The sequence below is a fragment of the Anguilla rostrata genome, chromosome 3, assembly GCF_018555375.3.
Source record: "Anguilla rostrata isolate EN2019 chromosome 3, ASM1855537v3, whole genome shotgun sequence".
Taxonomy (NCBI): domain Eukaryota; kingdom Metazoa; phylum Chordata; class Actinopteri; order Anguilliformes; family Anguillidae; genus Anguilla; species Anguilla rostrata.
Window position 1 is genome coordinate 66749870 of NC_057935.1, and position 24629 is coordinate 66774498.

The following is a 24629-nucleotide window of genomic DNA, read 5'->3' on the forward strand; positions in this document are numbered from 1 at the left end:
GCTCACTATGACAAAGTACCAGATAACTTTAATGTCTGTGTGACTGTCAAAAGTAAATAAACCCTGGCATAGTAACTGACACCAGGTCAAGAATATCCCATGAATAATACACACATTTATAATCAAATCATCATTAGAACGATGTCTCAGATGTGGAAAAAGTTCAAAGAATATTTCCGTCCAGACATCCTGTCTCTGAACAGCTCTGGGAATGTACAGATGTACCTCTGGACCTTTGCCTTTGCCCGTCTCTCATTAGATAAGATCCGGTGGATTTACTGAACACAAGCACATCTGCCCACGCCATTACACATATCTAGCCCTAGCATCTCTGACTGTCGCGGCTAAAAGAGGAAATGGTGACAGAGGCAGAGAACTGACCCACAGTGTGAGATGCGCGCTGCTGCCCCCTGGTGGGGCACCCGGGCGACGACTCGGAGCTGTTGAGTGACGAGTCCAGTCGAGGGCTCCCACCGACCTCGTGCGCAGCAGAGCCCTCTGCTGGCGGCCTGAGAAACTGCAGGTACCTCTCTGGCACGTATCCTACCTGTCCGGCGGCGTTGCGTGCCTGCAGACGACGGAGAGCGTGACTCGCAACTCGCAAGACACAAAAAACGCTCGCAGGAGGCTTTAGCAATGAACAACCCCCAAACAAGTAAAGAGGAACTGTTTACTTTGGACTGCATCTCACATGCAAACAGGAAGTGGGCTGACCACAAGTCTTACACTATTACAGGTTTGTAGAGGTGAGATTGGTTTCAAGCAGCGAAAGGCACTGCCGAGATGAGTGAACGCAATATTCTAAAAATAAAAAGTTTTTAAACCGATGAGACGCCAGGACAGCTGTGCCGTGTAAAAAAAACTTTCAGAAAAAATGTAAAAGTTCAAATGAACAAATCCCATTTACAAAAGCCAAAATAAACGTCATTACAATGCACATCGTGTAATTAAAAAGCCGAAAGAACATTTAGGCCTACTGTCGACGCATCAACGTCAGCATGTAGAATTTGGAAAGAGTGCTGCAGAAGGAAAAGGGTCGGGAAACGCTTCTCTACAAAACACACCTTTAGCCAGTCCTCCATGTCACCATCCTCAATAACCTGAAGCTCCTCCCCTTCTGTGATTGACAGCTCATCTGCCTGGCAACCCTGTAGGAAGAGGCCCAAATTAAAACATAAGTTCTTCCAGGGGCTCCGACAAGGACTTAATCAGTCACATTTGTGACGCTACCTTGTAAGTCCAGTAGGGGGCACTGTGTAGGGTATACAACCTCACCTGGTAGCTGTAGAGGACCCTGCAAGGCATAGGGTATCCACATACACCAGGGCCAGATGTTGACTCAGTGAAGATGTCAACATTTTCATCAAAATCCTCAAATTCAAACTCATCCTCCTAAGAGAAGAAAACAAAAACAAAAACTTTTTTTTAAGCAAAAACGGTCAATTGCCTGCTTTTTAAAACTCATCAATCGTGCCATACTCGTCTGTAAAACACAAAAAATGGGAGCACCGTGGGGATATTAATATTCAAGTCTGTTTGGTCAAATACATTCACCTTACTCCCTCTCCCGTATTTGTACAGGACTAATACATATAAGGTTAAAAATGTCTTTTTTCTATTTTACTCATTTTCATCCTCTTTTATATGAGCTTCCTATATCATTTACCTCAGGCTTTAGTGTTAGTCGTGTTGTACCAAAGAATCGGAGAGGTGTGTCCTTAAACATGTGTTCTAATAAAAAATGGTGATCACTAAAATACATATATATATATATATACAAGGAAAACGCTGTTAAGATATAAACTGTAAACCGCCCCAGGGGATGCTGGGAGAGACTAAACCAACCCAGGGGATTCTGGGAGAGATTAAACCACCCCAGGGGATGCTGGGACAGAATGACCAGATAGCACCCCAGGGGATGCTGGGACAGACTGACCAGAGAGGAGACGTCTCCGTTGGAGAGCCGGGCTTCGCTGAGCCTCCTCTCCCGCTCCAGCTCCTCGTCGGCCTGGCCCATGGCGCTGGACACCCAGGGGTCCACGTCCACCCCGGCCGAGGCCAGCAGCGCCAGCCGGGACTCCGCCTTCACCCGGCTCACCTGCGCGGGAGGCATGAGCCTGCGTCACTGCCAGATGACACAATGACCTCTGACCCCCTACCTTCGACCCCTGAACCCTCACATCTCACCTTTGACCCCTGAACCCTGACCCCCCTCACCTCTGACCCTTGACCCCTCACTTACCAGTGTGACCTTGCACCCCACATGAGGAAATGTACTGCCTAGCCTTGACCCTACAGGACACTTCGTGTAAGCAGCTCCACGATACATCAGCCTTACTCATATCAGCTGAGTGATTACGCATTTTATTGCGTAAGCCGGAATAGATTTGGGGGTCCCCCCCAAACCCAACATTATAAGCAGCATTGTGGGGCTCTAAGCAGCTGCCTGAGTCACTTAATAGTCTGTCACACAGCCCTCGGGAAAAATATCGAAAGTGCAGGCGGCAAAACAGACGAAGATGCGGCAGACAAGAGCAGTGCGATTCTCTGAAGCGCAACGTAGATAAACAAAAAAAGGCTCATTCCTTTATCTACGGCAATCTGGAGCAGCTCAGCTGGGCCGCGGCGGCGGCGGCGGCGGCTGACGCAGTAAGCTGCCGTGACTCATAGCGGGAGCTGCGTCTGAATGTGCCTGCGTGCGGAGGGGGCCCTGTGTAATGACTCAGCGCGCTCCACAGAAAACAACCTGTGCGCGGAGACAACGGAAAGACGAGGGAAGCGCATTACACAAGGACACACACACACACACGAAATGCATCCTCTGTACACTTTCCATGTTTACTCAACAACCACCTTTCACTCCTGCCCACGCTGCCTTTGAGTCAGGCCAGTGATTTTGCAATTTTGCCGGGCTGAGAGGGCCTACTCCATTTCCTCAATAGTCACGGATTTCCCAGTGCAGGGGTGTCAAACTGAATCCCAAAGGGGGCCGCAGAGTCTGCGGGTTTTTGTGCTTTCCTTTTAGTCAGCTGCTAATTAAGGTCTTGAGAACACGGCGTGTGTGGATTCATTAGCCCAGGGGTGGCCAACCCAGGTCCTGGAGAGCCACAGGGTCTGCTGGTTTTAGTTTTTACTCTGCACTTAATTATCAATTATAGCAGTTGATTACACAGTTAACTCACAGTTAGCAGTTAGCTACCTCACCTGGCTTCTTCAGTCTAAGTGGTTGCTGTATTTAAGGTGAAAACAAAAACCAGCAGACCCTGCGGCTCCCCAGGACCAGGGTTGGCCACCCCTGCATTAGCCAATCAGTGACTTAAATGAACCACTGGTGCTGAGAACACCCTGAAAACCAGCAGAAGATGTCGCCCCCTCCAGGACTGGAGTTTTGATGCCTGTGTCCTCGTATGAGAACTGTGAGCGGAGCGCAATGAGACAGCCGCCACGCTGCCCCCTGCTGGGCAGGCCCCTAACCTGCGCCTTCCTGATGCTCTCCTTCACTTCCTCCATCTTCAGCTCCACGCCCGATCCCGCATCCTCCATCAGCAGCTTCCGCCTCCTCTCCAGCGTGTGCAGGGCCTGGGGGTGGGCGGGGGGGAGGGGGTCACAGACAGGGCATGTTCCGCACCTTCCCAAAAACTCTCTCTCCACAGCTGTGATCTGAGGGGGTGCCGCTCCCCCTCCCTCCGCTCGCCCTCCGCTCACCCTCTCCCCGTGGCTGATGATTTTGTAGTCCTTGGCGGCTTTGGTGGCCCACTTGCGCGCCTCCTTGTCCAGGCAGCTCTCCCCCTCTGGGCTGGTCCTGCTGTGCTGCAGGCCGGACACCTGGGGCACAGGAGACTGCTGAAGTTGGGAAGCAGGTACAGCCCGCCCCCGCCCCCCCTACTCATGGCCCAGCACCTGAGTTTACAACAGGGGGGGCCTGCGAAGGTGCCGCACTCAAACGGAAGGGGGTGGGGGTCGCTGGATCAAAACCCTGCCCTTGCACACACAGAGCTCTCATGGTTCTGCAATCTTGTGTCATCGAGCAAATTCAGTGTCCTGAGCGCCGATTAGATGTCATAGCAGGACACGATAATGATGATGAATATACACACACATCAAACCAGGTGCTGGGCCCGGGAAAGCAACATGAACAATTCAGTAAAGCCTGCACACTGAAACTCAATATGCACCTTTATTCAGAGACAACAACAGGGTTTCGATCCTGTCTGGACCTTCATCAGGTTAAATTTTACATTAAATTTTATTTTGTTCAATGAAGGTGTATATTGAGTTTCAGGGTGTGGGTATGCAACAAGAGACGGTGCCTGAATTGTTCACGAAGCTGGACATGGTGCCAAGAAAAAGAAAGAATCAATGCTGTATTTGGGTGGTTCTTTTAAAACAGAGGGAACTCTGACCCTGGTGAAAACATGGCTAAAGAGCGCTCCAATCAAATGGATGTTTACGGTTTTATATTACAGCTAAAAGCAGAGGCTTAATCCTTCTGATGTTTGTCTGTTTATGGCAGTGGTTCAATACATCTGATCAATAACACACATCTCTAAGACCCGTCACCCATCCTGTGAAAATGGAGAGGGGTGACAACCTCAGTAAATTCAAAACCAAGCAACGCTTTCACATTCAGACACTTTAACATCCGTCCTGAACCGCAGTGTAAAATCTCTGCGATACTGTTTTTCTCACTGGCATAATCTGTGGTATATCTAGGATGGGTAAAATCAAGTTTTTGCAAATATACCCGCCTCCCCCCCCCACCCCCCGCGCCCCCAATCACTACGAGTCGTACCGTGTCGCCGGGAACCTTCTGGAAGTGGAACTCCGACGTCCGCGTGAAGGCTGTGGATTCCTGGAGGAAGAGCACGAGGTCCTGTTCCCTGGTTACCTGCCGCGGGAAAGACAAAGAAGCCACTGACCCCGTCCGCACAAACAGCGAAAGCACTGACCCCTCCACACAAACACCGAAAGCACTGACCCCGTCCGCACAAACACCGAAAGCACTGACCCCCGTCCACACAAACACCGAAAGCACTGACCCCTCCACACAAACACCGAAAGCACTGACCCCTCCAGACAAACAGCGAAAGCACTGACCCCTCCAGACAAACACCGAAAGCACTGACCCCTCCACAAAAACACCGAAAGCACTGACCCCTCCACACAAACACCAAAAGCACTGACCCCTCCACACAAACACCAAAAGCACTGACCCCTCCAGACAAACACCGAAAGCACTGACCCCTCCAGACAAACACCGAAAGCACTGACCCCGTCCGCACAAACAGCGAAAGCACTGACCCCTCCACACAAACACCAGGCCGTCGTACGCCGGTGAGGAACGTCGCGGCTTCGAGGTCGTCCGCGTGGGAGTCGTAATAAAAGATTTGGTGCTCAAAAGGCTTTCTCCCCCCACTGGCAGGACGTTCAAGGCGGCGCCCGATGGTGGCCTCACCTGGCCGCAGTCTTCGCAGATCCTGGCGAGCTCGCTCTGCGTCGACTGGCTGGCGCCAATCTCCGTGTGGCACAGGAGGGTCAGCTGCTCCCGCACCTGGTCGTAAAGGTCCCCGTCCATGCTCTGCGTTCCAAGGGCGGGGACAAGGGGTTAAAGCACGCACACTAAATACACTACACGTGGCCAAAAGTCTGCGGACACCTGACATCCAATTTGTCCATCCAAAATTATGGGCATTGATATGGAGCTGGTCCACCCTTTACCGCTACAACAACTGCCATGGATCCCACTGTGTGCCCAGGGGGCACTGTCATGCTGAAGCAGGAAAGGGCCTTGCCCAAACTGTTGTCACAAAGTTGTAGGCACAGAATAGTCTAGAATGTCATTGCATTAAGAATCGCCTTCACTGGAACTAAGGGGCATACTAAGGGGGCATCCAGATACATTTGGCCATATAGTGTATGTGGAACGAACATGGCGCCCCTTCAAAATAAAACAAAAGTACTGTGTTTACAGGGGGTCTGGCAGGCTCCTTGCTTCCAGCTCATGTTTCACCATTCCCAGCAAATTGCCGGTACATTTAGCACTAACGGCTCAAAGGAACTTTGTTTACCTCAGCGGCAGAGTTCTCAAAGTCAGTGGGCAGGTCACTTTCTGGGCGAGAGTCCGTGTGCGTGTGTATTCAACTTGCGTTTTTACATCTCACTCTCTCTCTCTCTCTTTTCCTCTCATTCTCTCTCTCTCTCTCCCTCTCTCTCTCTCACTGCTGTGTGTGCACGCAGTCTGAGCTGCCGATGCAAGTCGCGCAGCCGTTTTCTGGGCATTTGCAAACTGGCGGTTTGCTATTTTTCGGGTCGAGATCGGGCTCAGTAACAAGCATGTGATCTGGGGCCTGGCCGAGCTCGGGCTTCAACTCACTCTGGCCGGGTCGGGTCGGGTCGGGTCGAGTCGGGCTTGAATTTTCAGGCCCGATGTGAACTCCAGTCAACAGGTAGACCCAAAACGCCCTTCCCCACCTACACTGGAACTGAACTTTCCTCTCGAAAAGGCCAGCGGTTGCAACAGCGCCTCAGCGCACCACGTAGACTTTGATTAAATCTTGCTGGATTTCGGTTTTCTGCGCAGGGAAGAACAACGCACTGACGCACTGAAATTTGTGCGCGAGACATAATGAAACCCCTCTTTAGTCTTCTGTAACTTTCTGAATTGAGGGGGAATCCTATAGAAACTTCTTCCAGCTACAATATTAGACTATTTCAGAGAATACCCAGAAACAAGAGGCAGGTTTTAGTGCCTCAGTTTTTCCACCGATTAGCAATCTTGGTGCTTTTGAGTTGGGTACACGCTTGAAGATTGTATCAGGAAACCACTGGAAACCACTACAAAAAAAGGTACGCTAAACATAATTTGGAGGGAATGTTATTTTGACTGCAGTCTATTCTGAGTGCTTTTGTTGTTTTGCTGATAGTAATCATATCCCAACAGCAAGCGCTATTTTGGTTTCAGTGACAGTGTCAGCAAAGCGGGGGAGAGGTCACATGCGATCACACACACCTTCATGATGGCGGGCAGCTCGGTACAGAGGTAGTGCTGGTGGTGAGAGTTGGTGGCCACCAGCATCAGCAGGTACTCATTGCGCACCTCCATGAGCCGCTGGTCGCACTCTCCGAGCCGGGCGTTCAGCTGTGCAAGACAGGGGCGGGGTGGGGGCAGCTGATATTAACCCTTTGAAGAGCAGGTTTTTTTTTTTGAATGTTTTTTCAAAATTCTAAGTGAATGTTCTAGAACAACACTGCTTTCAATTGCCTGAAATTGACTGTTACATCGGCATTAGAATGTTCACTTAAGAACATTATAATCACATATTTGTAAAGGGTTAAGAATGCTGGGAAGAAACAGAATGTTCCACTGACTTCCACTCAGTCAGAGGTTGCACTTAGAAGACATGACGTTGATCTTGTCAGTAATGTAACACACCTAATTATCAGACAAAGGCATAGCTCAAAAATCTATTATCTTGGCATAAAACAATGTAATTTTGGCTGATGTCATTAATTTTTCCGAGCCTACCACTCTGCAGACAATACACAGGAAGTCAATCCAAGCTCCAAGTACGACTCATTACAGACTCACAAGCCCAGTACTAGGAGCACTTTCAGTACAAGACCGAAACCACAGTTCTGTTAACTCACGGGCTTTTCCACCCCAGTAGCTAGAATACATCACACACAAACGTAACAGACAAAAACAGCAAGTTCCACGAAGGCTTTCATTCTGGTGCCTCACACTGTTGGTGTTACTTGCTAAAAAATATGATAATAGTCTCAATTTTGATCACACTGTTGATTCTTATCCAGCTACCGTGCAGGGTTGTTTTATCAACCCATGACTTAAGCCCATGACTTACACAGGGATAATGTCTGCGTCTATGTTTTAACCCAAGGATTGATCCGAGAAAACCCAAAGTACTTGAGTACTTGAGAGGAAAGTGTAAAGGAGAGGAAATGTACCTGTATTGATCCATGAAAAGGCTTAGGGTAATATATAATGTATATATGACAATGGATATATGCCTCAGTCGCTCCTTAGTCATCAAGTAAACTCGCTGCACATTTATTTAGAGGACATGACATGCACACTGGGACCTGTACAGACTTGCCTCCAGTCGAAAGGCCTACCTTTGCAGTCACCTTGTGTAAGCCTGTTCTGAAGTGGAAAATTCCATGGTCGCTCTTTTTGGACCTGTGAACACACAGTGGGGGAATGTTAAGGAATCATTCAGATCGTGCGTCAGGAATGTCACTCATTCTGGAATGATGCTTCAAGGATGGAAGAAGTACACGCTGAGCACAAACGTCATCTCTTCCCCTTTCAGCTTCAGCTTGGTGGGGAGATCAGTGCACGTAAACACGCTGATACACGTCTGCTCCGCACCACAAACTCTCAGTCAAGATGCCTGCTGGGTGATTTTTTTGAAGTGCTGCTGAAGAAAATCCAAATGATGGTTAAGATGGGAAGACGGGAACATTCCTCCAGGGTTCAGTACATGCAAATTCCTTTTATCATAACATTCTCTCCCCAGTTTTGAATTCCCACCTGTGCGCGACTGCGGTGACGCTGCAATTTCCATAGCGGGAGGGCGTAGACAAGTACACACTGTCAACAGCTGCTTCTTTTCACACCGCGGCCCACTAGGCAAGCTCGCACAGGTGTCAGTACCAGAGGACACCTTGTATGTAGATTTAGGATGCAGACCGCGACCAGCCAATCAGTCAGCAGGGGTCACTAGCGAGCAAAGGGACTGATCCCGGTCGACTAAAAACTCCCTAACCCTGAGCCATGCTACCGCCAATTATGCGTCACTTCGCCAAGCTGCCAGCCACACTCGGCACTGGCATGGTTGGAAACTGATGCCCGACCCATCTGTGGGGCCTATCCGTACACTAGAACAGTGCCATAACAGGAAGGGCCACCCAGTCCATACCCAATACCTGTAATTCAAGACCAGCCCCTGGCACCTCCCCCAGGAGAGCAAGCCTGCAGGTACCACTGACGTGAGAAATGCATGATAAATGCGGGGTTAAGTTTCCCTCTCTCTCTCTCCCTCTGGATCCATTACAATGGGATCCTCCACGGGCATCTCAGTTCACTGTCTTTGAGCTGGGCCCTGGCCAATCTTTACCCAGAATACGGGCGGGCTCACCTTGCCTGCGAATCGGAGGCTTTCTCCCGGGCAACACTGGCAATGTGGCCCAGCTGGCAGTACTTCTTCTTCACTTTGTTGAGCTCCCGCACCGCGTCCACCAGCTCACCTTGCACCTGCTGCAGCCGCTCCAGACCCTGAAGGGCACACGGCAAACATACAGCACACCGGAAAACAGCATCACTGAGGATACAGCACACTGCACTGAGGATACAGCACACTGCACTGAGAATACAGCACACACTGCACTGAAAATACAACACACTGCACTGTGGATACAGCACACTGCACTGAGGATACAGCACACTGCACTGAGAATACAGCACACACTGCACTGAGGATACAGCACACTGCACTGTGGATACAGCACACTGCACTGAGGATACAGCACACTGCACTGAGGATACAGCACACTGCACTGTGGATACAGCACACTGCACTGTGGATACAGCACACTGCACTGAGAATACAGCACACACTGCACTGAGGATACAGCACACTGCACTGTGGATACAGCACACTGCACTGAGGATACAGCACACTGCACTGAGGATACAGCACACTGCACTGTGGATACAGCACACTGCACTGAGGATACAGCACACTGCACTGAGGATACAGCACACACTGCACTGTGGATACAGGATGCTGCACTGAGGATACAGCACACACTGCACTGAGGATACAGCACACTGCACTGAGAATACAGCACACTGCACTGTGGATACAGCACACTGCACTGAGGATACAGCACACACTGCACTGTGGATACAGGACACACTGCACTGAGGATATAGCACACACTGCACTGAGGATACAGCACACACTGCACTGAGGATACAGCACACACTGCACTGAGGATACAGCACACACTGCACTGTGGATACAGGACACACTGCACTGAGGATATAGCACACACTGCACTGAGGATACAGCACACACTGCACTGTGGATACAGCACACTGCACTGAGGATACAGCACACTGCACTGATGATACACCCACACTGCACTGAGAATACAGCACACTGCACAGAGAATACAGCACACTACACTGAGGATACAGCACACTGCACTGAGAATACAGCACACTGCACTGTGGATACAGCACACTGCACTGAGGATACAGCACACACTGCACTGTGGATACAGGACACACTGCACTGAGGATATAGCACACACTGCACTGAGGATACAGCACACACTGCACTGAAAATACAGCACACTGCACTGAGAATGCAGCACTGTGGATACAGCACACTGTACACAAGGAATGGTGTACTGTAGCAAGGACATAGCACATTGCACTGAGGAAACAGCACACTGCACATAATGCCAACTCAAACTGCACATATATATTTCTCTGTATATATGACACAGAAGAATGAAAGCAGAGTAGGGAAGCGCATGGGATAATTGAGGATGTGTGAATCAGATGAGTTTTTCTGGTCTTGCAGAAACAATAGCTAACAATCAGGCAATAAGGCTGAGAACCACAGAACAGTGACCACAGCAGTTCCTCAAGACAGTATGGGTCATTTCCCTGGTATTACTGTACTTCTGAGTTACCGTAACAGTGCCCCACCTCAACTTTAATCCTCACAGACATTATCAATCTGTGTAACATACCTTACGCAACAAATAAACTGAAAGAAATACATTATATATATATATATATATATATATATATGCACCACTTCATAATAGATTGGAAAATATACTCAATTACTGCCACTTTAGGATATAATAATATATTACACTTCTGTGAAATACATTTATCATTATATTTTCCACATAGGCAAAAAAAACATCGCTGAAAAAAAAAGTCACGCTGGCCTCATGCCACGGATGGTGTTGCCATGGCATTAGAGTGAGCGCGTGACAGTAGCTGGCGGTCGCCAGGAGACCGTCCCTATCCATCGCAGCTGCCTCGCCCCCAGCCCCCACCCCCCCCCCGCCCATCGCCCCTTCGCCCCATCGCCCCAGTACCCCCCCCCCCCGCCCCGCCCGCCCTGCCACTCACCCTCTTGGCCCGCTGCTCGCTGGCGGTCCGCAGGCTCTTCAGGGCCTCGGCGGTGAGCGAGCGGTAGCCCTCCGCCGCGCCGAGACGGGAAGCGCCGCCGTGCGCCGTGGCCTCGACCAGGGACCGCCAGACGGCAAACACGCTCCTGCGCGCGCACACGCACACACACACCACACACACACGCACACACGCACCAGGGGGGGAAAGACCACACACACACACACACACACACACACACACACACGCACACGGGAAGACACAACACACACACACACACACACACACACACACACACACACACACACACACAACACAGGAAAGCCACACACACACACACACACACACACACACACGGGGAGGGGGGAAAGACCACACACACACACACACACACACACAGGGAGGGGGGAAAGACCGTCAGCACGGGCTACTGCGGGCCGCAGCGGGTGTAGACGGTGAAGACATTCTGACCGAAGACCAAAAAAACTGTGCCTGGATTTCATTCAATTCAATTTTATCCGTATAGCGTTTTTTTTACAGAGAACTGTCACAAGGACACTTTACAGAGTAGCAAGGCAAGAGACAGAGCAAAAAGAGCATACTGAGCAAACACCAGGCCTGAACCCCAAACAGCAAGGTCATAAGGTAACAAACTCCCAGTGGGGAGAAAACCCTCAATTGGCAGCGAGAAAAAACTCCCCAATGGGAATAAATCTCGAGAGGAACCCGGTTATAGGGGGGAGCCTGGATGTTCATGCATACGTACACAAGTGTGCATGTGTGCGTATGCAAATTCACGGGCCTGCTCCAAAACCTGTTCCTTCAAAAGGTTCCCTTTTTGTAAAAAAAAAAAAAAAACCTGTGAAAACAAGATTGAACATGATTCATGATGCCTCTGGCTATATAAGACAGCCAGTGGTGAGTGATAAGATACTTAAATTGCAGTACTGGTTCTATCCATCAAAAATTAAGGAAATATTCCATAAATCCCCAGTGGAAGATGCAGGTGGGAGAGATGAAAGGTGTAAACAGGACACCTATACTTATGTATACGCATTTGGGTGATGTTCATGTTGTCACTGTGTTAAGCACAATCAAAACAGTAGAGATTTAGGTTACTCATATAAATGACACAGTGGCATAAAACAAACAAGGACGCTTAAGGTGAAACCAAGATTATATTTATCACTGTATGACGAATGTGCATATTATTCATATAGCGGGTTTATTAATAACGCGTGCGTTGCTGCATGAAAAAGACCTCAACAGTAAAAATGCACTACTGAATTCCATGCTGAGCACAACTCTACTATTGATCGATTTGTTTGCAGGGCGACTGTCTGGCAATGGCGTTCACGGCATAATAATAAACTGAGCATCTTAATTTCACAGGTCAGTCGTGTCATTTACGTATTACATTAAGGGAATTTGGCAGACACCCTTATCCAGAGCAACTTTATACAGCTGGACAGCTATTCTGAATCTGAAGCAATGCAGGTTAAGTACCTAGCACAGGGGTACAGCCGCAGTGTCCTACCTGTGATTCAAGCATGCAACCTTTCAGTTACTAGGCAAGCTCCTTAACAATCATACTACACTGCTGCCATGTATTGTTAATATCCTTTCTTTAAGGAAGCCACTTACACAGGGCATTCGCCCCTTAACCTTATGATAAATCCTATAAAAGGAAAACCAGTAAACAGAAAACCGACCTTCAAAGGTGGTTCATAAATGATTCATAATTTCAACCTTGAGGGTTCTTCAACTTGTGAGTTTGCGGAGAATTGTTGTTTCTTTGCGCAAAGCGTTTGGTGCGCAAGTCAGGGGATTTACAACAACTAAATAAAAACTGGCTTTTTCCAGCAAAAAGAAAAACAAAAAAAAAACGACAGGGAAGCTAATTTCCCCAAAAAAGTGATAATGATTTCATAATGATTATGAAATTACCCAGAATTCAAAACATCTCCCTTCCCCTTGTGCCAGTCTTTCTTCTGAAACTGCTGAGCCAGCCTCTGTAGTGCCTAGAAAACAGGAAGACAGAACTTTTTACATCTGAAATCCAACAAGGTCACGGTGCACAACAGAAATTAAATGAAATCAAGTTAATTTCATTTGTATACCACTTTTAACAGAAAACTGTGAAAAGAATGGTTTACAGAGTAGCAGAAATAGAGCAAGAAACAGAGCAAAAGAGAGAGAAAAAACAGCATAATCGCCAGAAAGCCAGCCCAAGCAAAGCCTTCGGTCTGAGCTGTTACTGTGGTCGCAGCAGTAGTAAGCAGGCAGTAGCAGCCTGGCTCGATTGGGACTGGGTACATGATACTTCAAGCTCCTTGATTTAAGAAAACACGAAAGGCCCTATTTCAGAGACAACAGCAGGGCAAACATGCTGAAGTGCTTGTGGATTTGCTCATTTATTCTTAAAGGAATCATGTTGTTTTTTCTCCCCCTTCCTGGTTTGGTAGTTTTGCGGCCTGTGATGTGCCCATTGGGGTTAGCACAGGTTGGCCAGCATAATTGGGCGTGTGCTCTGCAAGTTTGCTCTGGAATCATTTATTTGTCTTTTAATCCACCCATACCACCTTTCAACTCTAACACTGGCACATTGTGCTATCTTGGTGCTCTTACCAGAGGACACATATGGACATATGGGTTAGACAAGCAATCACACAAGTTTGTTTTACTGAGAGAGAGAGAGCATGTCTCTATACACATGTGAAATTGTCCAAAATATGCTTGCTTGCACAGAACTTGCAAGTAGAAAATATATAAAAGGGGAACTGTAATATTTCTAAAGAAATGTCATTGTTTTTTAAAGCAGATATTCTGACTGAGAATCTCTAGGCTACTTATAGAAATGTATTGCAGCGCCCACAAATACATACGAAACGACATGTCAGGAAAATGGTATGTTATCCTCTTTACAATGTTCGTACACCTGCGTCACCCAGAGTGGTATGTATGTGCCGTCTCCTCAGCAAACCAGCGAAAACAACTAGAGCCAGCTTCCTGTGGCGGATTCTACGGCTCTCAGCTTCGCGACCGACGATGAACTCCGGGGGGCCGGCGCGCTGCGTGTCCTTCGCACCGACGGCGGACATATTAGCGGGACAGCGCGAGAGCAACACCCACGGACAACACAATGCGAACTCAGTTCTCGCAAGCGGCGAGCCCTGTCTGTGGTACCAGGGACTCTCCTTGCTTGGCGCCTCCCTGCTACATTCCTCAACACCCGCCGGCTCGGTGCGGCCGGGGCCGCGTCTCTCTAGACGGCGTCAATGAAATACAAGCCGGCGGACCGCAGACAAGAAACAGCTGCGGGGGATGCAGCCATGTAGACACATGATTGTTAATCACCGCTGGTTTAACAGACACAGCGGAGACCGTTATGTTAAACAAGAAGGATGAAGCTGCAGGAGAGTACAGTGAACCGCTAAAGATTATTTACGAACCACATTTAACTTTAATGAATGGACACGTCCATTAGCACTGAAACATTTAACTGTCTGTACACAATTGTGTGTCTAAACAATTAATGCTGTGCATGTGTGTATGCGTAAATATATAATCTGCATATAGGCTACATACACACATATAGAGTAATATAATAGCTGTCTTAAGCTAATTTAAGGAATTCTTTTCACATACACTACATGGCCAAAAGTATGTGGACACCCGACATCCAACATCTCATCCAAATTTATGGGCACTACATTACATTTATTTAGCGGACGCTTTTATCCAAAGCGACGTACAAAAATGCATTTCATGGTCATGGACAACTACAAAGCACAGGTTCAATAAGGTACGATACTCATTTCGTACAGCTATTTCTAGCCAAGAACACAGTTCAGTTCACACAGTGAACACTATTCTGACCTAACTTATGCCAAGCCAGATACGGAGTTGGTCCACCTTTTGCTGATATGACAACCTCTACTCTTCTGGGAAGGCTTTATACTAGATGTTGGAGCATTGCTGCAGGAATTTGCTTCCATTCAGCCAGAAGCCCAGTATTTGTCCAGTTACTGTATAATGGAGGACAAAACATGTAACTCAAACTGAAGAATCCTGTTTCTTTTAACTGAAAATAGGCGTGAAACTGTTTGTGGTTTCTCACGCAGAATACACAGGCGCCATGCTGTTGGATCGAATCTGTCTAGCCCTCACTTCCTGTGCCAGAGAACCACAATGCAAATGCAAAAGAAACCATCTTAGATACACATTCCCCTACAGCACCGGGGACGTGACATCATGACTCTTTGGATTCACTATGGCAACGGCAAGCCAGTTCCAGACTTGGCGGGAGATAGTAGCGTTGCTTCACTGGCTACCCATTAAGCATAGGATAGACTTCAAGGTTTTGCTCCTGACTTTTAAAGCTCTGCATGGACGTGCACCTGTGTACATATCTAACCTGCTCTTACCTTATAAGCCCACAAGGTCACTCCAATCCCAAGACGCAGGCTACTTGGTAGTCCCAAGAATTTCCAAAAACCTAAAAGGTGGTAGGGCTTTCTCCTACAGGGCCCCACTACTGTGGAACCAGCTTCCAAAATTTATAAAGGAGTCAGACACAGTCTCAATATTTAAATCTAGATTAAAATAGCACCTCTATGCTCAGGCTTACAATCAGTTGTAGTCTGGAGACAGGGTGCGAGAAGCCTGTAGTCATAGAGCTTTGTAGGTGGCAATCCTTTCCTTACTGTCACCTGTCAATCAGCTGTGACCCGACTTTACATGGGCTGGCTCTTGATAGGCGGGTATGGCTGTCTACCCCTCATGACTGCATGGGTTCTCCATCCCTGTCCTAGTAGATATGCAGCCATATTCTACTCCTGGCAGGGTCCCCCCAATACATACCACTGCCACCTTACTCACTGTCTGCTATATTGCAAATTCCCTAATTGCCTTTCTCTGCGGTTCAGCCCCCCCTTCGTCATTGCCTCCACCCTGCCCACATCTGTCGCCACCTGCTGTTCCCCATCACCGCCACCCGGCCCCACCCATCATCTGAGCCACATCACATATCTTATAAAACTGGCTGACATGTTGGTCACCAGTCGGCACCCTGAGCCGACCAGAGGAGGATGGGTTTCCCCCTTGAGCCTGGTTCCTTCCAAGGTTTCTGCCCATCTGCCACAGGGAGTTTTTCCTTGCCACTGTTGCCTTAGGCTTGCTCCTGTGGGGGTTTAGGCCAGGGTTGTCTGTAAAGCGTATTGTGACAACTGCTGTAAAATACGCTATACAAATAAAATTTGATTGATTGATTGATTGATAGTAACAGCAGTGGTAGTAGTAATAAACAACATTATTGATCTGGGTAGGGAACCTAGTTTGCAGCAAAAATTCATTGAAAGCCATTTCAATCGTACAACTGGTCCCAGCAGCAAAGAGGAAACAATATCATGCTAAATAGTAAAACGTACACGAGGGAAAAATTATTAAAGGTGCACCGATGCCCCTCACACGCCCCTCTTTTAGGGCCCAAATTTAATTGTGACCTTCAAACGCGTGGTTTCCGTCGCAGAAAGAAGAGCGCAGATCGCTCGACGGAAGCCCGATGCGGGCAGCGCTCAAATGCACTGCAGCTGCCGTGCGTAAACAACTACAAACACGCACCCGACGACTCATCCCGGGATAGCGATGGAAGAGAGACAGAGAGTGTGGGTCATTAAAAGCAGCGTGTGCTCAGGACGCAAAAGCAGAGGGACTGCAGTGCAATAACTGCTTTAATGGGCTCTGAATAAATATTTAAATATTTATTTTTTAACCCTCCTATTATGTTCAAATTAACTAACAACTTTTATGTTTGGGGTCAATTTGACCCCAGCAATATAAACCTTCAGAAAATAATTGTAACTGAAAGTGTTACCAAAGTTTCTCTCTCAGCTACTTTAGGCCTTTCTATTGACCATCTTAATACCCCAGTAAATAAAACATGACTCCCCCCATCCTCCCCTTATACATCAAGTATTGATTTTATATGACTATTGCGAAATATGCAAATGACTGTACAATCTCATTCATTGACCTAAAATGGAAAACAAAGTATGTTTTGGTGTTTGCAGGGCTTTATGTTGGTATTAAGTGCTCATTAAAAAAGAAAAATAACATTTGGAAAGAAACACACCTTTTATTATCAAGCGTAGTAACATTTTATGTTCGGGGTCAATTTGACCCCAGGAAAAAATATTTAAAATGTCAAACATTTCAAATGTTTAGGTTCAGAAAACACTTCAGAACATCAATAAGTAACATATGACAGTTATTCAATAATGAAGAAACACCAATAAAAAGTAAATTAATCACCAGAATTGAGTTTTGATAAAAAATGAACATAACAGCTCAACTAGGTACCCGTGGGTATCAATTCTTCATTCAGACGAGATAGGTGCAAGTTTGTCACGCTCCTGTCGACCCTGCCTTGTTTCCCTGTCATCAAAGCGTATAATGTGAGAGAAAACATGAAATGTCTCCAGAGACATTGTGGCTGGAAAAATTGCCCTACCAGTGTCAGCATTCCAAAGGCTTGCTGTTGCTTCACCTTTTGACTTGAACACTCCTGCCAAAATAAGCAACCCAATATAGGATTGCTGGTGGGTCACATCCAGCTCTTTCCAATTGTCACCATACACATGCCTCCCCTCTAAGTTTGTCATCTCAAGAACATCCTTTTGCATTGATGGTGTTATGAAGAGTTCAAATGCAGACTTCATGTCTTGTACATGACTGCTAGCATACCTGGTGGGGCCTGGAACCATTTTGATGACATTAGCAGCACTAAGTCTACACAGTCTTTCAACTGGGGATCCGAACCATAGTATTTCTCCATTTTTGGAAGTGAACATGTCAATTCTTGATGGTTGAGAGATGACAGGGGTGTTTCTTGGGGGTTGAGAGATGACAGGAGGGTTTATTGGTGGTTGAGAGGCCACAGGAAGGTTTCTTGGTGGTTGAGAAACAAAAGGAGGGTCAGAATGTGGTATCTCAAAGGCTTCATTCTCATCATCAGAGGAGAATGCCACATAGTCAGGGTCCTCCTCAACATTATCCTCAGTCTCAGACATATCCTCATCTAAATCACTTTCACCCTCCAAGATCTGTGACAGAACCTCAGTAGCAGAAAATATACACCTCTGTCTGGTGGTCATTGTCAAAATCTTTAGTTGAGGCACAAATGCAAAGAGAAATGGTTTAGAGGGCTGTGTGTGCAGCCCATATTATAAGTTTGCCCCCGCCCCCATATTGCGAGAATGATCAGAGATCTCGAGGGAACTATGCTTTCTCCTCACACACACGCACACGCACATGCTCTCTCTCTCTCTCTCTCTCTCTCTCTCTCACACACACACACACACACACAAATTCATGTGAAAGTGCCCTCAGCCAACACAACAAAAACAAGATCAAAATGATGGTTTTATATATCAATAAAGTTTGGGGTCAAAATGACCCCAACAACACCGATGCATACAACATGTGTAAAGGACATTGAAAATAATTTTGTCAGTTAATTTCATGTTTGCCATGTTTTCCCCATAAAGTTAGGAAAAGTCATGAAATATCTAGCTGAAAAAAATATGGTAACCATATTTTTAGAGACAGTAAACATTGAATGGGGTCAATTTGACCCCAAACATAATAGGAGGGTTAAACAGGTATGTGCTGTGACTATTAATTACAGTGCACAATAAAGCCGGCATTTGTCATAGATTATAGCCTCAGGCAGTTGTCTGCATCAGATAGGTGCAGCCATTTATTTCAAATAGCCCACCTGCTCCGTATACAAAATGTCAATCATTTGTTCCCCTTCAAACCCCGCTGGTCTGTTTGGACAGTTGTCCTTAGGTGTTAATTATTAATGCCGTTTAAAGTCATGCTCACGCACACAACGGGGCCGTCTGCCGCGCGAAACTGACTCTGTTTAAACAGTGTTTGTGCAGTCAGTTAGCGCACTCATGCATAAAGCTCTCCATCCACGCATTACAGAAGGACACGTGGGCAAGCGCACGTGATAAGCAGCGAAAGCTGATATCCTTGTGCTGCAGAGGTGCTCGTCCGCACTCTCCTGAATCAATAGCCGGGCACGCAGCGATGGAGACAAACAGAGAGGACGTTCTGGTCCTGGAGACCCGCAGAGTCTGTTTGTTTTGTTTTGTTTTCCCTTAATAGCAGTAAATGGTAAATGGACTGCATTTATATAGCGCTTTTATCCAAAGCGCTTTACAATTGATGCCTCTCATTCGCCAGAGCAGTTAGAGGTTAGGGGTTAGGTGTCTTGCTCAAGGACACTTCGACATGCCCAGGGCGGGGTTTGAACCGGTAACCCTCCGACTGCCAGACAATCGGTCTTACCTCCTGAGCTATATCGCCCCATTAGCCAGGTAGCCAGGTCAGACCCAAGAAACCAGTTGGGGTGAGGTAACTGTGTAATCAACTGCTTTAATTGGTTGATCAATAATAATAATAATAATAATAATAATAATAATAATTCCTTACATTTATATAGCGCTTATCTCGAAACTCAAAGCGCTGTTCTTTTGCAGTGATGAGGGGGAACTCACCTCAGCCACCACCAATGTGTAGCTGATGCACAGAGGCCATTTTGCACCAGACATTCATCACACATCAGCTGAGGTGGGGAGGGAAAGAATGTTTTTTTTTGCCAATTAAGTCAGGGGATGACTAGGTGGCAGACTGAGCGAGCCAGATTGGGAATTTAGCCAGGACACCAGGGAACCCCCTACTCTTCACGACATGTGTCATGGGATCTTGACCGCAGTGAGTCAGGACCTCGCTTTAACACCTTATCCGAAAGATCACCGAAAGTACAGTGTCCCCATGACTGCACTGGAGCATTGGGCTTATTTTTTTAATCCCCCGCTAGAAAATCGAGAAATGAGTCAAACTGTCTTACCTCATTGGCAATATGTTTGTCTTATTTAGCAACAACAAAAAAAAAGTAATAGAAATGAAATTTTCCATTCTAAATTTAACCAAAAATGTTTTTTGGTTCTTGCAGTGGAAGAAGCGTGAGAGGAGGACAGCACTGCTAAGCAGCAAACAAGCAACACAAGGACCGTTCTTCTTCTCCTCCATCAGGCACTTTTCAACACGAGCAAAAGAGTGAAACACTCTCACCTGACCGTACTCTTTTTCAATGGCTGCCCTCTGTTTGCTGTACGACCTGCGGTTTGGAGATGAGAACGAGAATCAGCACATGGACAACTGCAGAGAGATCCATCAAAGGCAAAATCGGATCAAAGGTCAAATGATATCTGCAGGAATCATGTCCGCAATCAGGAATGACGTCCATAAGGTTTTTGTTTTTTTTTTTACTGGGGAAGACACATTTGCTGGACTCTCACTGTTAAGTCTCCGTCTCATCACAAGAGACTGGGATCCAGAATGCTGTTGTTGTTTTCCATTACCGAGGGTGGGCATTTATTGACTGGTGTTGCCGTCTCTCCTGCATCTGAGAACTTACTTTGCCTTGGGCATTAGGCACCCTATACCTTGAGAGCACACGTCCCTGGTAAAGTGGCATGGAGGGGCAGATCAAATGCATGTCCTAAAGCCTGGGGGGGGGGGGGGTCATAAATCATTCATTATTCACTTGCTCGCCATTTTCCCACATGCAGTGTCAGGATGTCTTGCACTACGGCCCCATGGCCCAGTAGAGAACGGGATCCTGTGCCAATTTTCTTTTGCACAGGGCAGCAGATAACTTGCTAAACTACTAAATAAAATGCTGAAGTCATTTGGGAAGTTAAAAATAGCAGGGCCTGATATGGATCTCTGCTGGTGAGCCTCTGACAAACACTCATCAAAAAATTCACAGTGATGACGTACCGGTTGTTTTTTTCTTCTTCTCTGACTTTCCTATAGTCTAGTACTCACAGTTAGGTAACATTTACGTGGTTTAGAAGGCTACAGCACATTTGTTTTAAAGGGCATGAATTGAGGCTCTAGTGCTCTGATTATCAAATAAAGCAACAGATGATGATTCCGGTGAATGACCCCAAAGGCAGTCTTTATTTCAATAACACTGGCCCTGCGAGGATAACAGCCGTTGCCACTGACCATGTCAGTAGCCTTGCTTCATCCCAGGCTCATCAGAGCTTTATGTGAAATCAATATGACCCACTTAAAGGACCCAAGGAAATGAGGAGAGCAGAGTTGACGAACCAAGTGAAGACACCGCTTGCCGACTTCACTAGTCACTAGAATTACTGCCCGGACTCACTCGAGAACCACAAATATTAAAAAGCTGATTTTTAAAAATGTAGATAAAAAGTGTAAATGTAGGACAGAAGAGGACAGGGCAGAGAGGGCCAGCAGCAGGCTTGAAAACTTGAGCTTGAAGACTATTTTATTAATAATTAAAGAGCTTCTCTGTGTGCAGGAATGCAATCATTGCGGCTTTGTCTGTTTCTCAGGATTGTTTCCATTTAGAGTTGTAGATGGCAAAAATAAGAAAGCTACTATCTGAGTCAAGGGCTTCTTAGAACCTGCTGTGCTGACGCATTCTGCAGCTGATCATTAGCTACTGAACATTAGCGTGAGCATCACCCACAAATCCAGGGCCTGTTATCTATAGCACACGATTTTGAAAGCTAACGTGTGCTGAATTAATTAAAGCAGTAGACCAGCAAAGGGAAGTGTCTAAAATAATCAGATGGTTAAAGTGAGCTATTGTATATCAGAATTTGCTGAATGTAACACTGACAAAGACATATCACAGGTGATGTTTTTTTTTTCACATATGCATTTTGCATGTCATGCAAGAACTAAAATTTCAAATTCAATGTGCTGGAGTACAGATGTAAAACAACAAATTGTTTCAGCATCCAACTAATTATGGACTGTACTGCGCAGTATATACACACACACACACACACATACAGCATACCTGTATATGCGTGTATGTGTGTGTGTGTGTCTGATTACTTGAGCTACACATGAGTAAATCACCTAAATGCTCAAATAAATTTGGTAATGATGATATCTCTAAAACTCCCAAAAGGGCAGTCCATATCGTACTTGTTAGCATGACTAATGTGGAGGTGGGTTTACTACACCTTCACCAACCTTGACCACTGTCACTAGGCCAGACAGGACCTACTATTTATGAGCATGTATAAGTCCAGCAGGTGTACTTTCTCTGTCCAAGACTGGGGCATTAGTGTCACACCTGATGTCCTCCAACAGCTCGCTCTCCTGCTGGTGTTTACTCTGCAACCGGGCAACCTGTTCCGAAAAGGCCACCTTCACCTCCTGAGTCTCTTTCACCTGCAAAAGACACACAGACAGGTCTCCATTGGACGTTTAGAGCAAACCAATGGACCAATCAGTTATCCCGCACAGGGAACGTTAAATGACTCGAAAAGAATTTCGAAGTAATGAAGGCCGTGTTACCTGTGCAATGGGGGAGGGTGCGCACGTTCATCCTCTGCATGGAACATAATCAATGGCACTTTTAGCTAATTGGAGAAATTGATTTCTCTCAGACTTCCACTTAAGAATATTACGCCAATGCCCCCTGCTAGGGAACGTGCGCTTGGACCAAACGATACGATCAAGTCAGAGGAAGACACGGTTTTCTCTGCGTAATAGTCTCACCAGTGCCAAAGATCCTCAGACATCCAACGATAAAAGCTGCTCCAATGACAGTGTCCCCTAAACGCACAACACGGGACTTTGACAGTATGACATTATCCTCTAAACTCATAACTCGGCACTTTATTTTTAATGCTGCAGAACACTTTTTATTCATTCTGTTTAGTCAAATGCAAAATGTTACAGGCGATTTGGTTACATGCTTAGGGGGCTTACAACGGTGTGTTGGGAGTGTGCAGTCCATGCAGATCTCAAGCAAATTCATAATTTCCATTTCACGGAAGATCAACGGAGCTTCTATCATGACATCCTTCTAGCATTTAACTGCACATGCCGTCGCGTATCGTACTTCAAATAGCATGGAGTGGGACGTTGATACCAAGTGATTACACGACCTCGCTTGTTAATTAGGAAAGTAATTAATCGCAGCTTTATGAAGTGGGCTACTTAATTTTATATTTTAATTCTGGCACGAAAACTTTCATGCACCTCCGAGCTGATCTGGGACGCTGATTAGGCTGACTGATATCGACTGCCGTGAGACGTTTCGGATGGTGGTTCACACCCCGCACGTGCTCTCGTGACGGGTCAAGGAGCAATTAAAGCAGGAGCTGGAGGATGTCAACACACACTCCGTCAGCGCGGACAACCTCACAAAAATTGCACGTTAAAGTAGGCCTAATGAACCATAATAGTTTCCCAAACATAACAACCACAACCCTGCATTAAACAAGGTTACTAAGCACATTACACACAAGTATACAATTGCACAAGACTGTCACAAAATAACGTCGACAGCATATACTTAAACGGTTGCAAAGATACATCTACAGTATACGCTAGCAAATACTTTATTTGGTGTCGTAACCGGAATATGTACCGTGGTTCATCAGTGGTTAAATCAGGATTGACAGTGGAGTGAATATAAACCTCGAATGAAAACAGTTCCACGTATTCTAATGGAGTAAGTTATTGTGAAAACGTGAAGGGAAATGTGTTGCTAACCATGACGTGCCAGTGGTGAGTTAGTTAACGGTGAGTTCTGAGTTCGACTGAAACTGTTGTCACAAATCCATGCCAGCAAAAACACATATCATGATGCTTCTGTACCGGCCAGTGTGTTTGTCAATGTCGATCTTACAATACAGCTGTCATTAATGGACCCGGGCTACTTTTTAATACTGCTCAAACACTGCTTGTTTAACATCGCACCGGAAAAGCTCAGAAATAAAGCAAGTAGCCTAGGCTAGACATGTTGCACTTGCAACAATGAATGCACACGCGAGCAGGGTAAGCAGTGGCCGAAGATGAACTAATCATAAACTAAAATACAGAAAGTAAACTTTTTTTATTCAAAATGAATGTTTTGTTTGGATACGATACAATATCAGCAACATATCCGCGAGTCTACCTGCGTTCTTTTTCAAAGACATTACCTTTCTAGGTGGCGGCTGCATGTTTGTCTTTCTTTCGTTGGCTCGGTTTTGTTCTTTATGTATCCTTCAGATGATGTTTTTTTTTTCTTTTTTTTTTGATTGATACTTCCCAGACTAAATTTTCGTCTCACCCACTACAACCCATCTCTGCACACACCACAGCTCATTGAGGTAGGAGGAGCCGCGGTAACACCTGCGACCTCCCCCTGTGGGAGCCTGCCCCCTGGTGGAGCCTTGTGAAGACGCTCTCATAATGTCTATGTTCAGAGCCCATTCCCTCAGGGTCCTTGCTTGGATGTTCAATATAATATCAAGGCTATATTTGTTTGTTAATAATAATAATAACATATTTTTATTTATTGAAGTTGTACAGCACCTTGGTCAACGTCAGTTGT

At 46.5% G+C, this 24629-nt stretch overlaps 1 protein-coding gene across 4 annotated transcripts in view; it reads right to left on the reverse strand.

Moving 5' to 3' along the window:
- Positions 1-24428, reverse strand: part of LOC135251705 (F-BAR and double SH3 domains protein 1-like) — a 28129-nt gene extending 3701 nt beyond the window's left edge. For 2 of the 4 annotated variants that reach the window (XM_064329395.1, XM_064329398.1), the window contains exons 1-16: positions 24235-24427; positions 22374-22471; positions 20321-20366; positions 13124-13197; positions 11180-11324; positions 9159-9295; positions 8134-8197; positions 7010-7138; positions 5456-5578; positions 4793-4888; positions 3706-3825; positions 3475-3579; positions 1937-2098; positions 1276-1392; positions 1065-1148; positions 386-568 (exon numbers count right to left, since the gene is read on the reverse strand). In XM_064329395.1, coding sequence (XP_064185465.1) covers positions 386-568; positions 1065-1148; positions 1276-1392; positions 1937-2098; positions 3475-3579; positions 3706-3825; positions 4793-4888; positions 5456-5578; positions 7010-7138; positions 8134-8197; positions 9159-9295; positions 11180-11324; positions 13124-13197; positions 20321-20366; positions 22374-22471; positions 24235-24255 — 1704 coding nt within the window. In that variant the 5' untranslated portion in view covers positions 24256-24427. Of the gene's footprint in view, positions 1-381; positions 569-1064; positions 1149-1275; positions 1393-1936; positions 2099-3474; positions 3580-3705; positions 3826-4792; positions 4889-5455; positions 5579-7009; positions 7139-8133; positions 8198-9158; positions 9296-11179; positions 11325-13123; positions 13198-20320; positions 20367-22373; positions 22472-24234 lie in introns of all 4 variants that reach the window. The other 2 variants (XM_064329397.1, XM_064329396.1) reach the window with 2 other exon arrangements.
- Between the last annotated feature and the right edge of the window lie 201 nt (positions 24429-24629).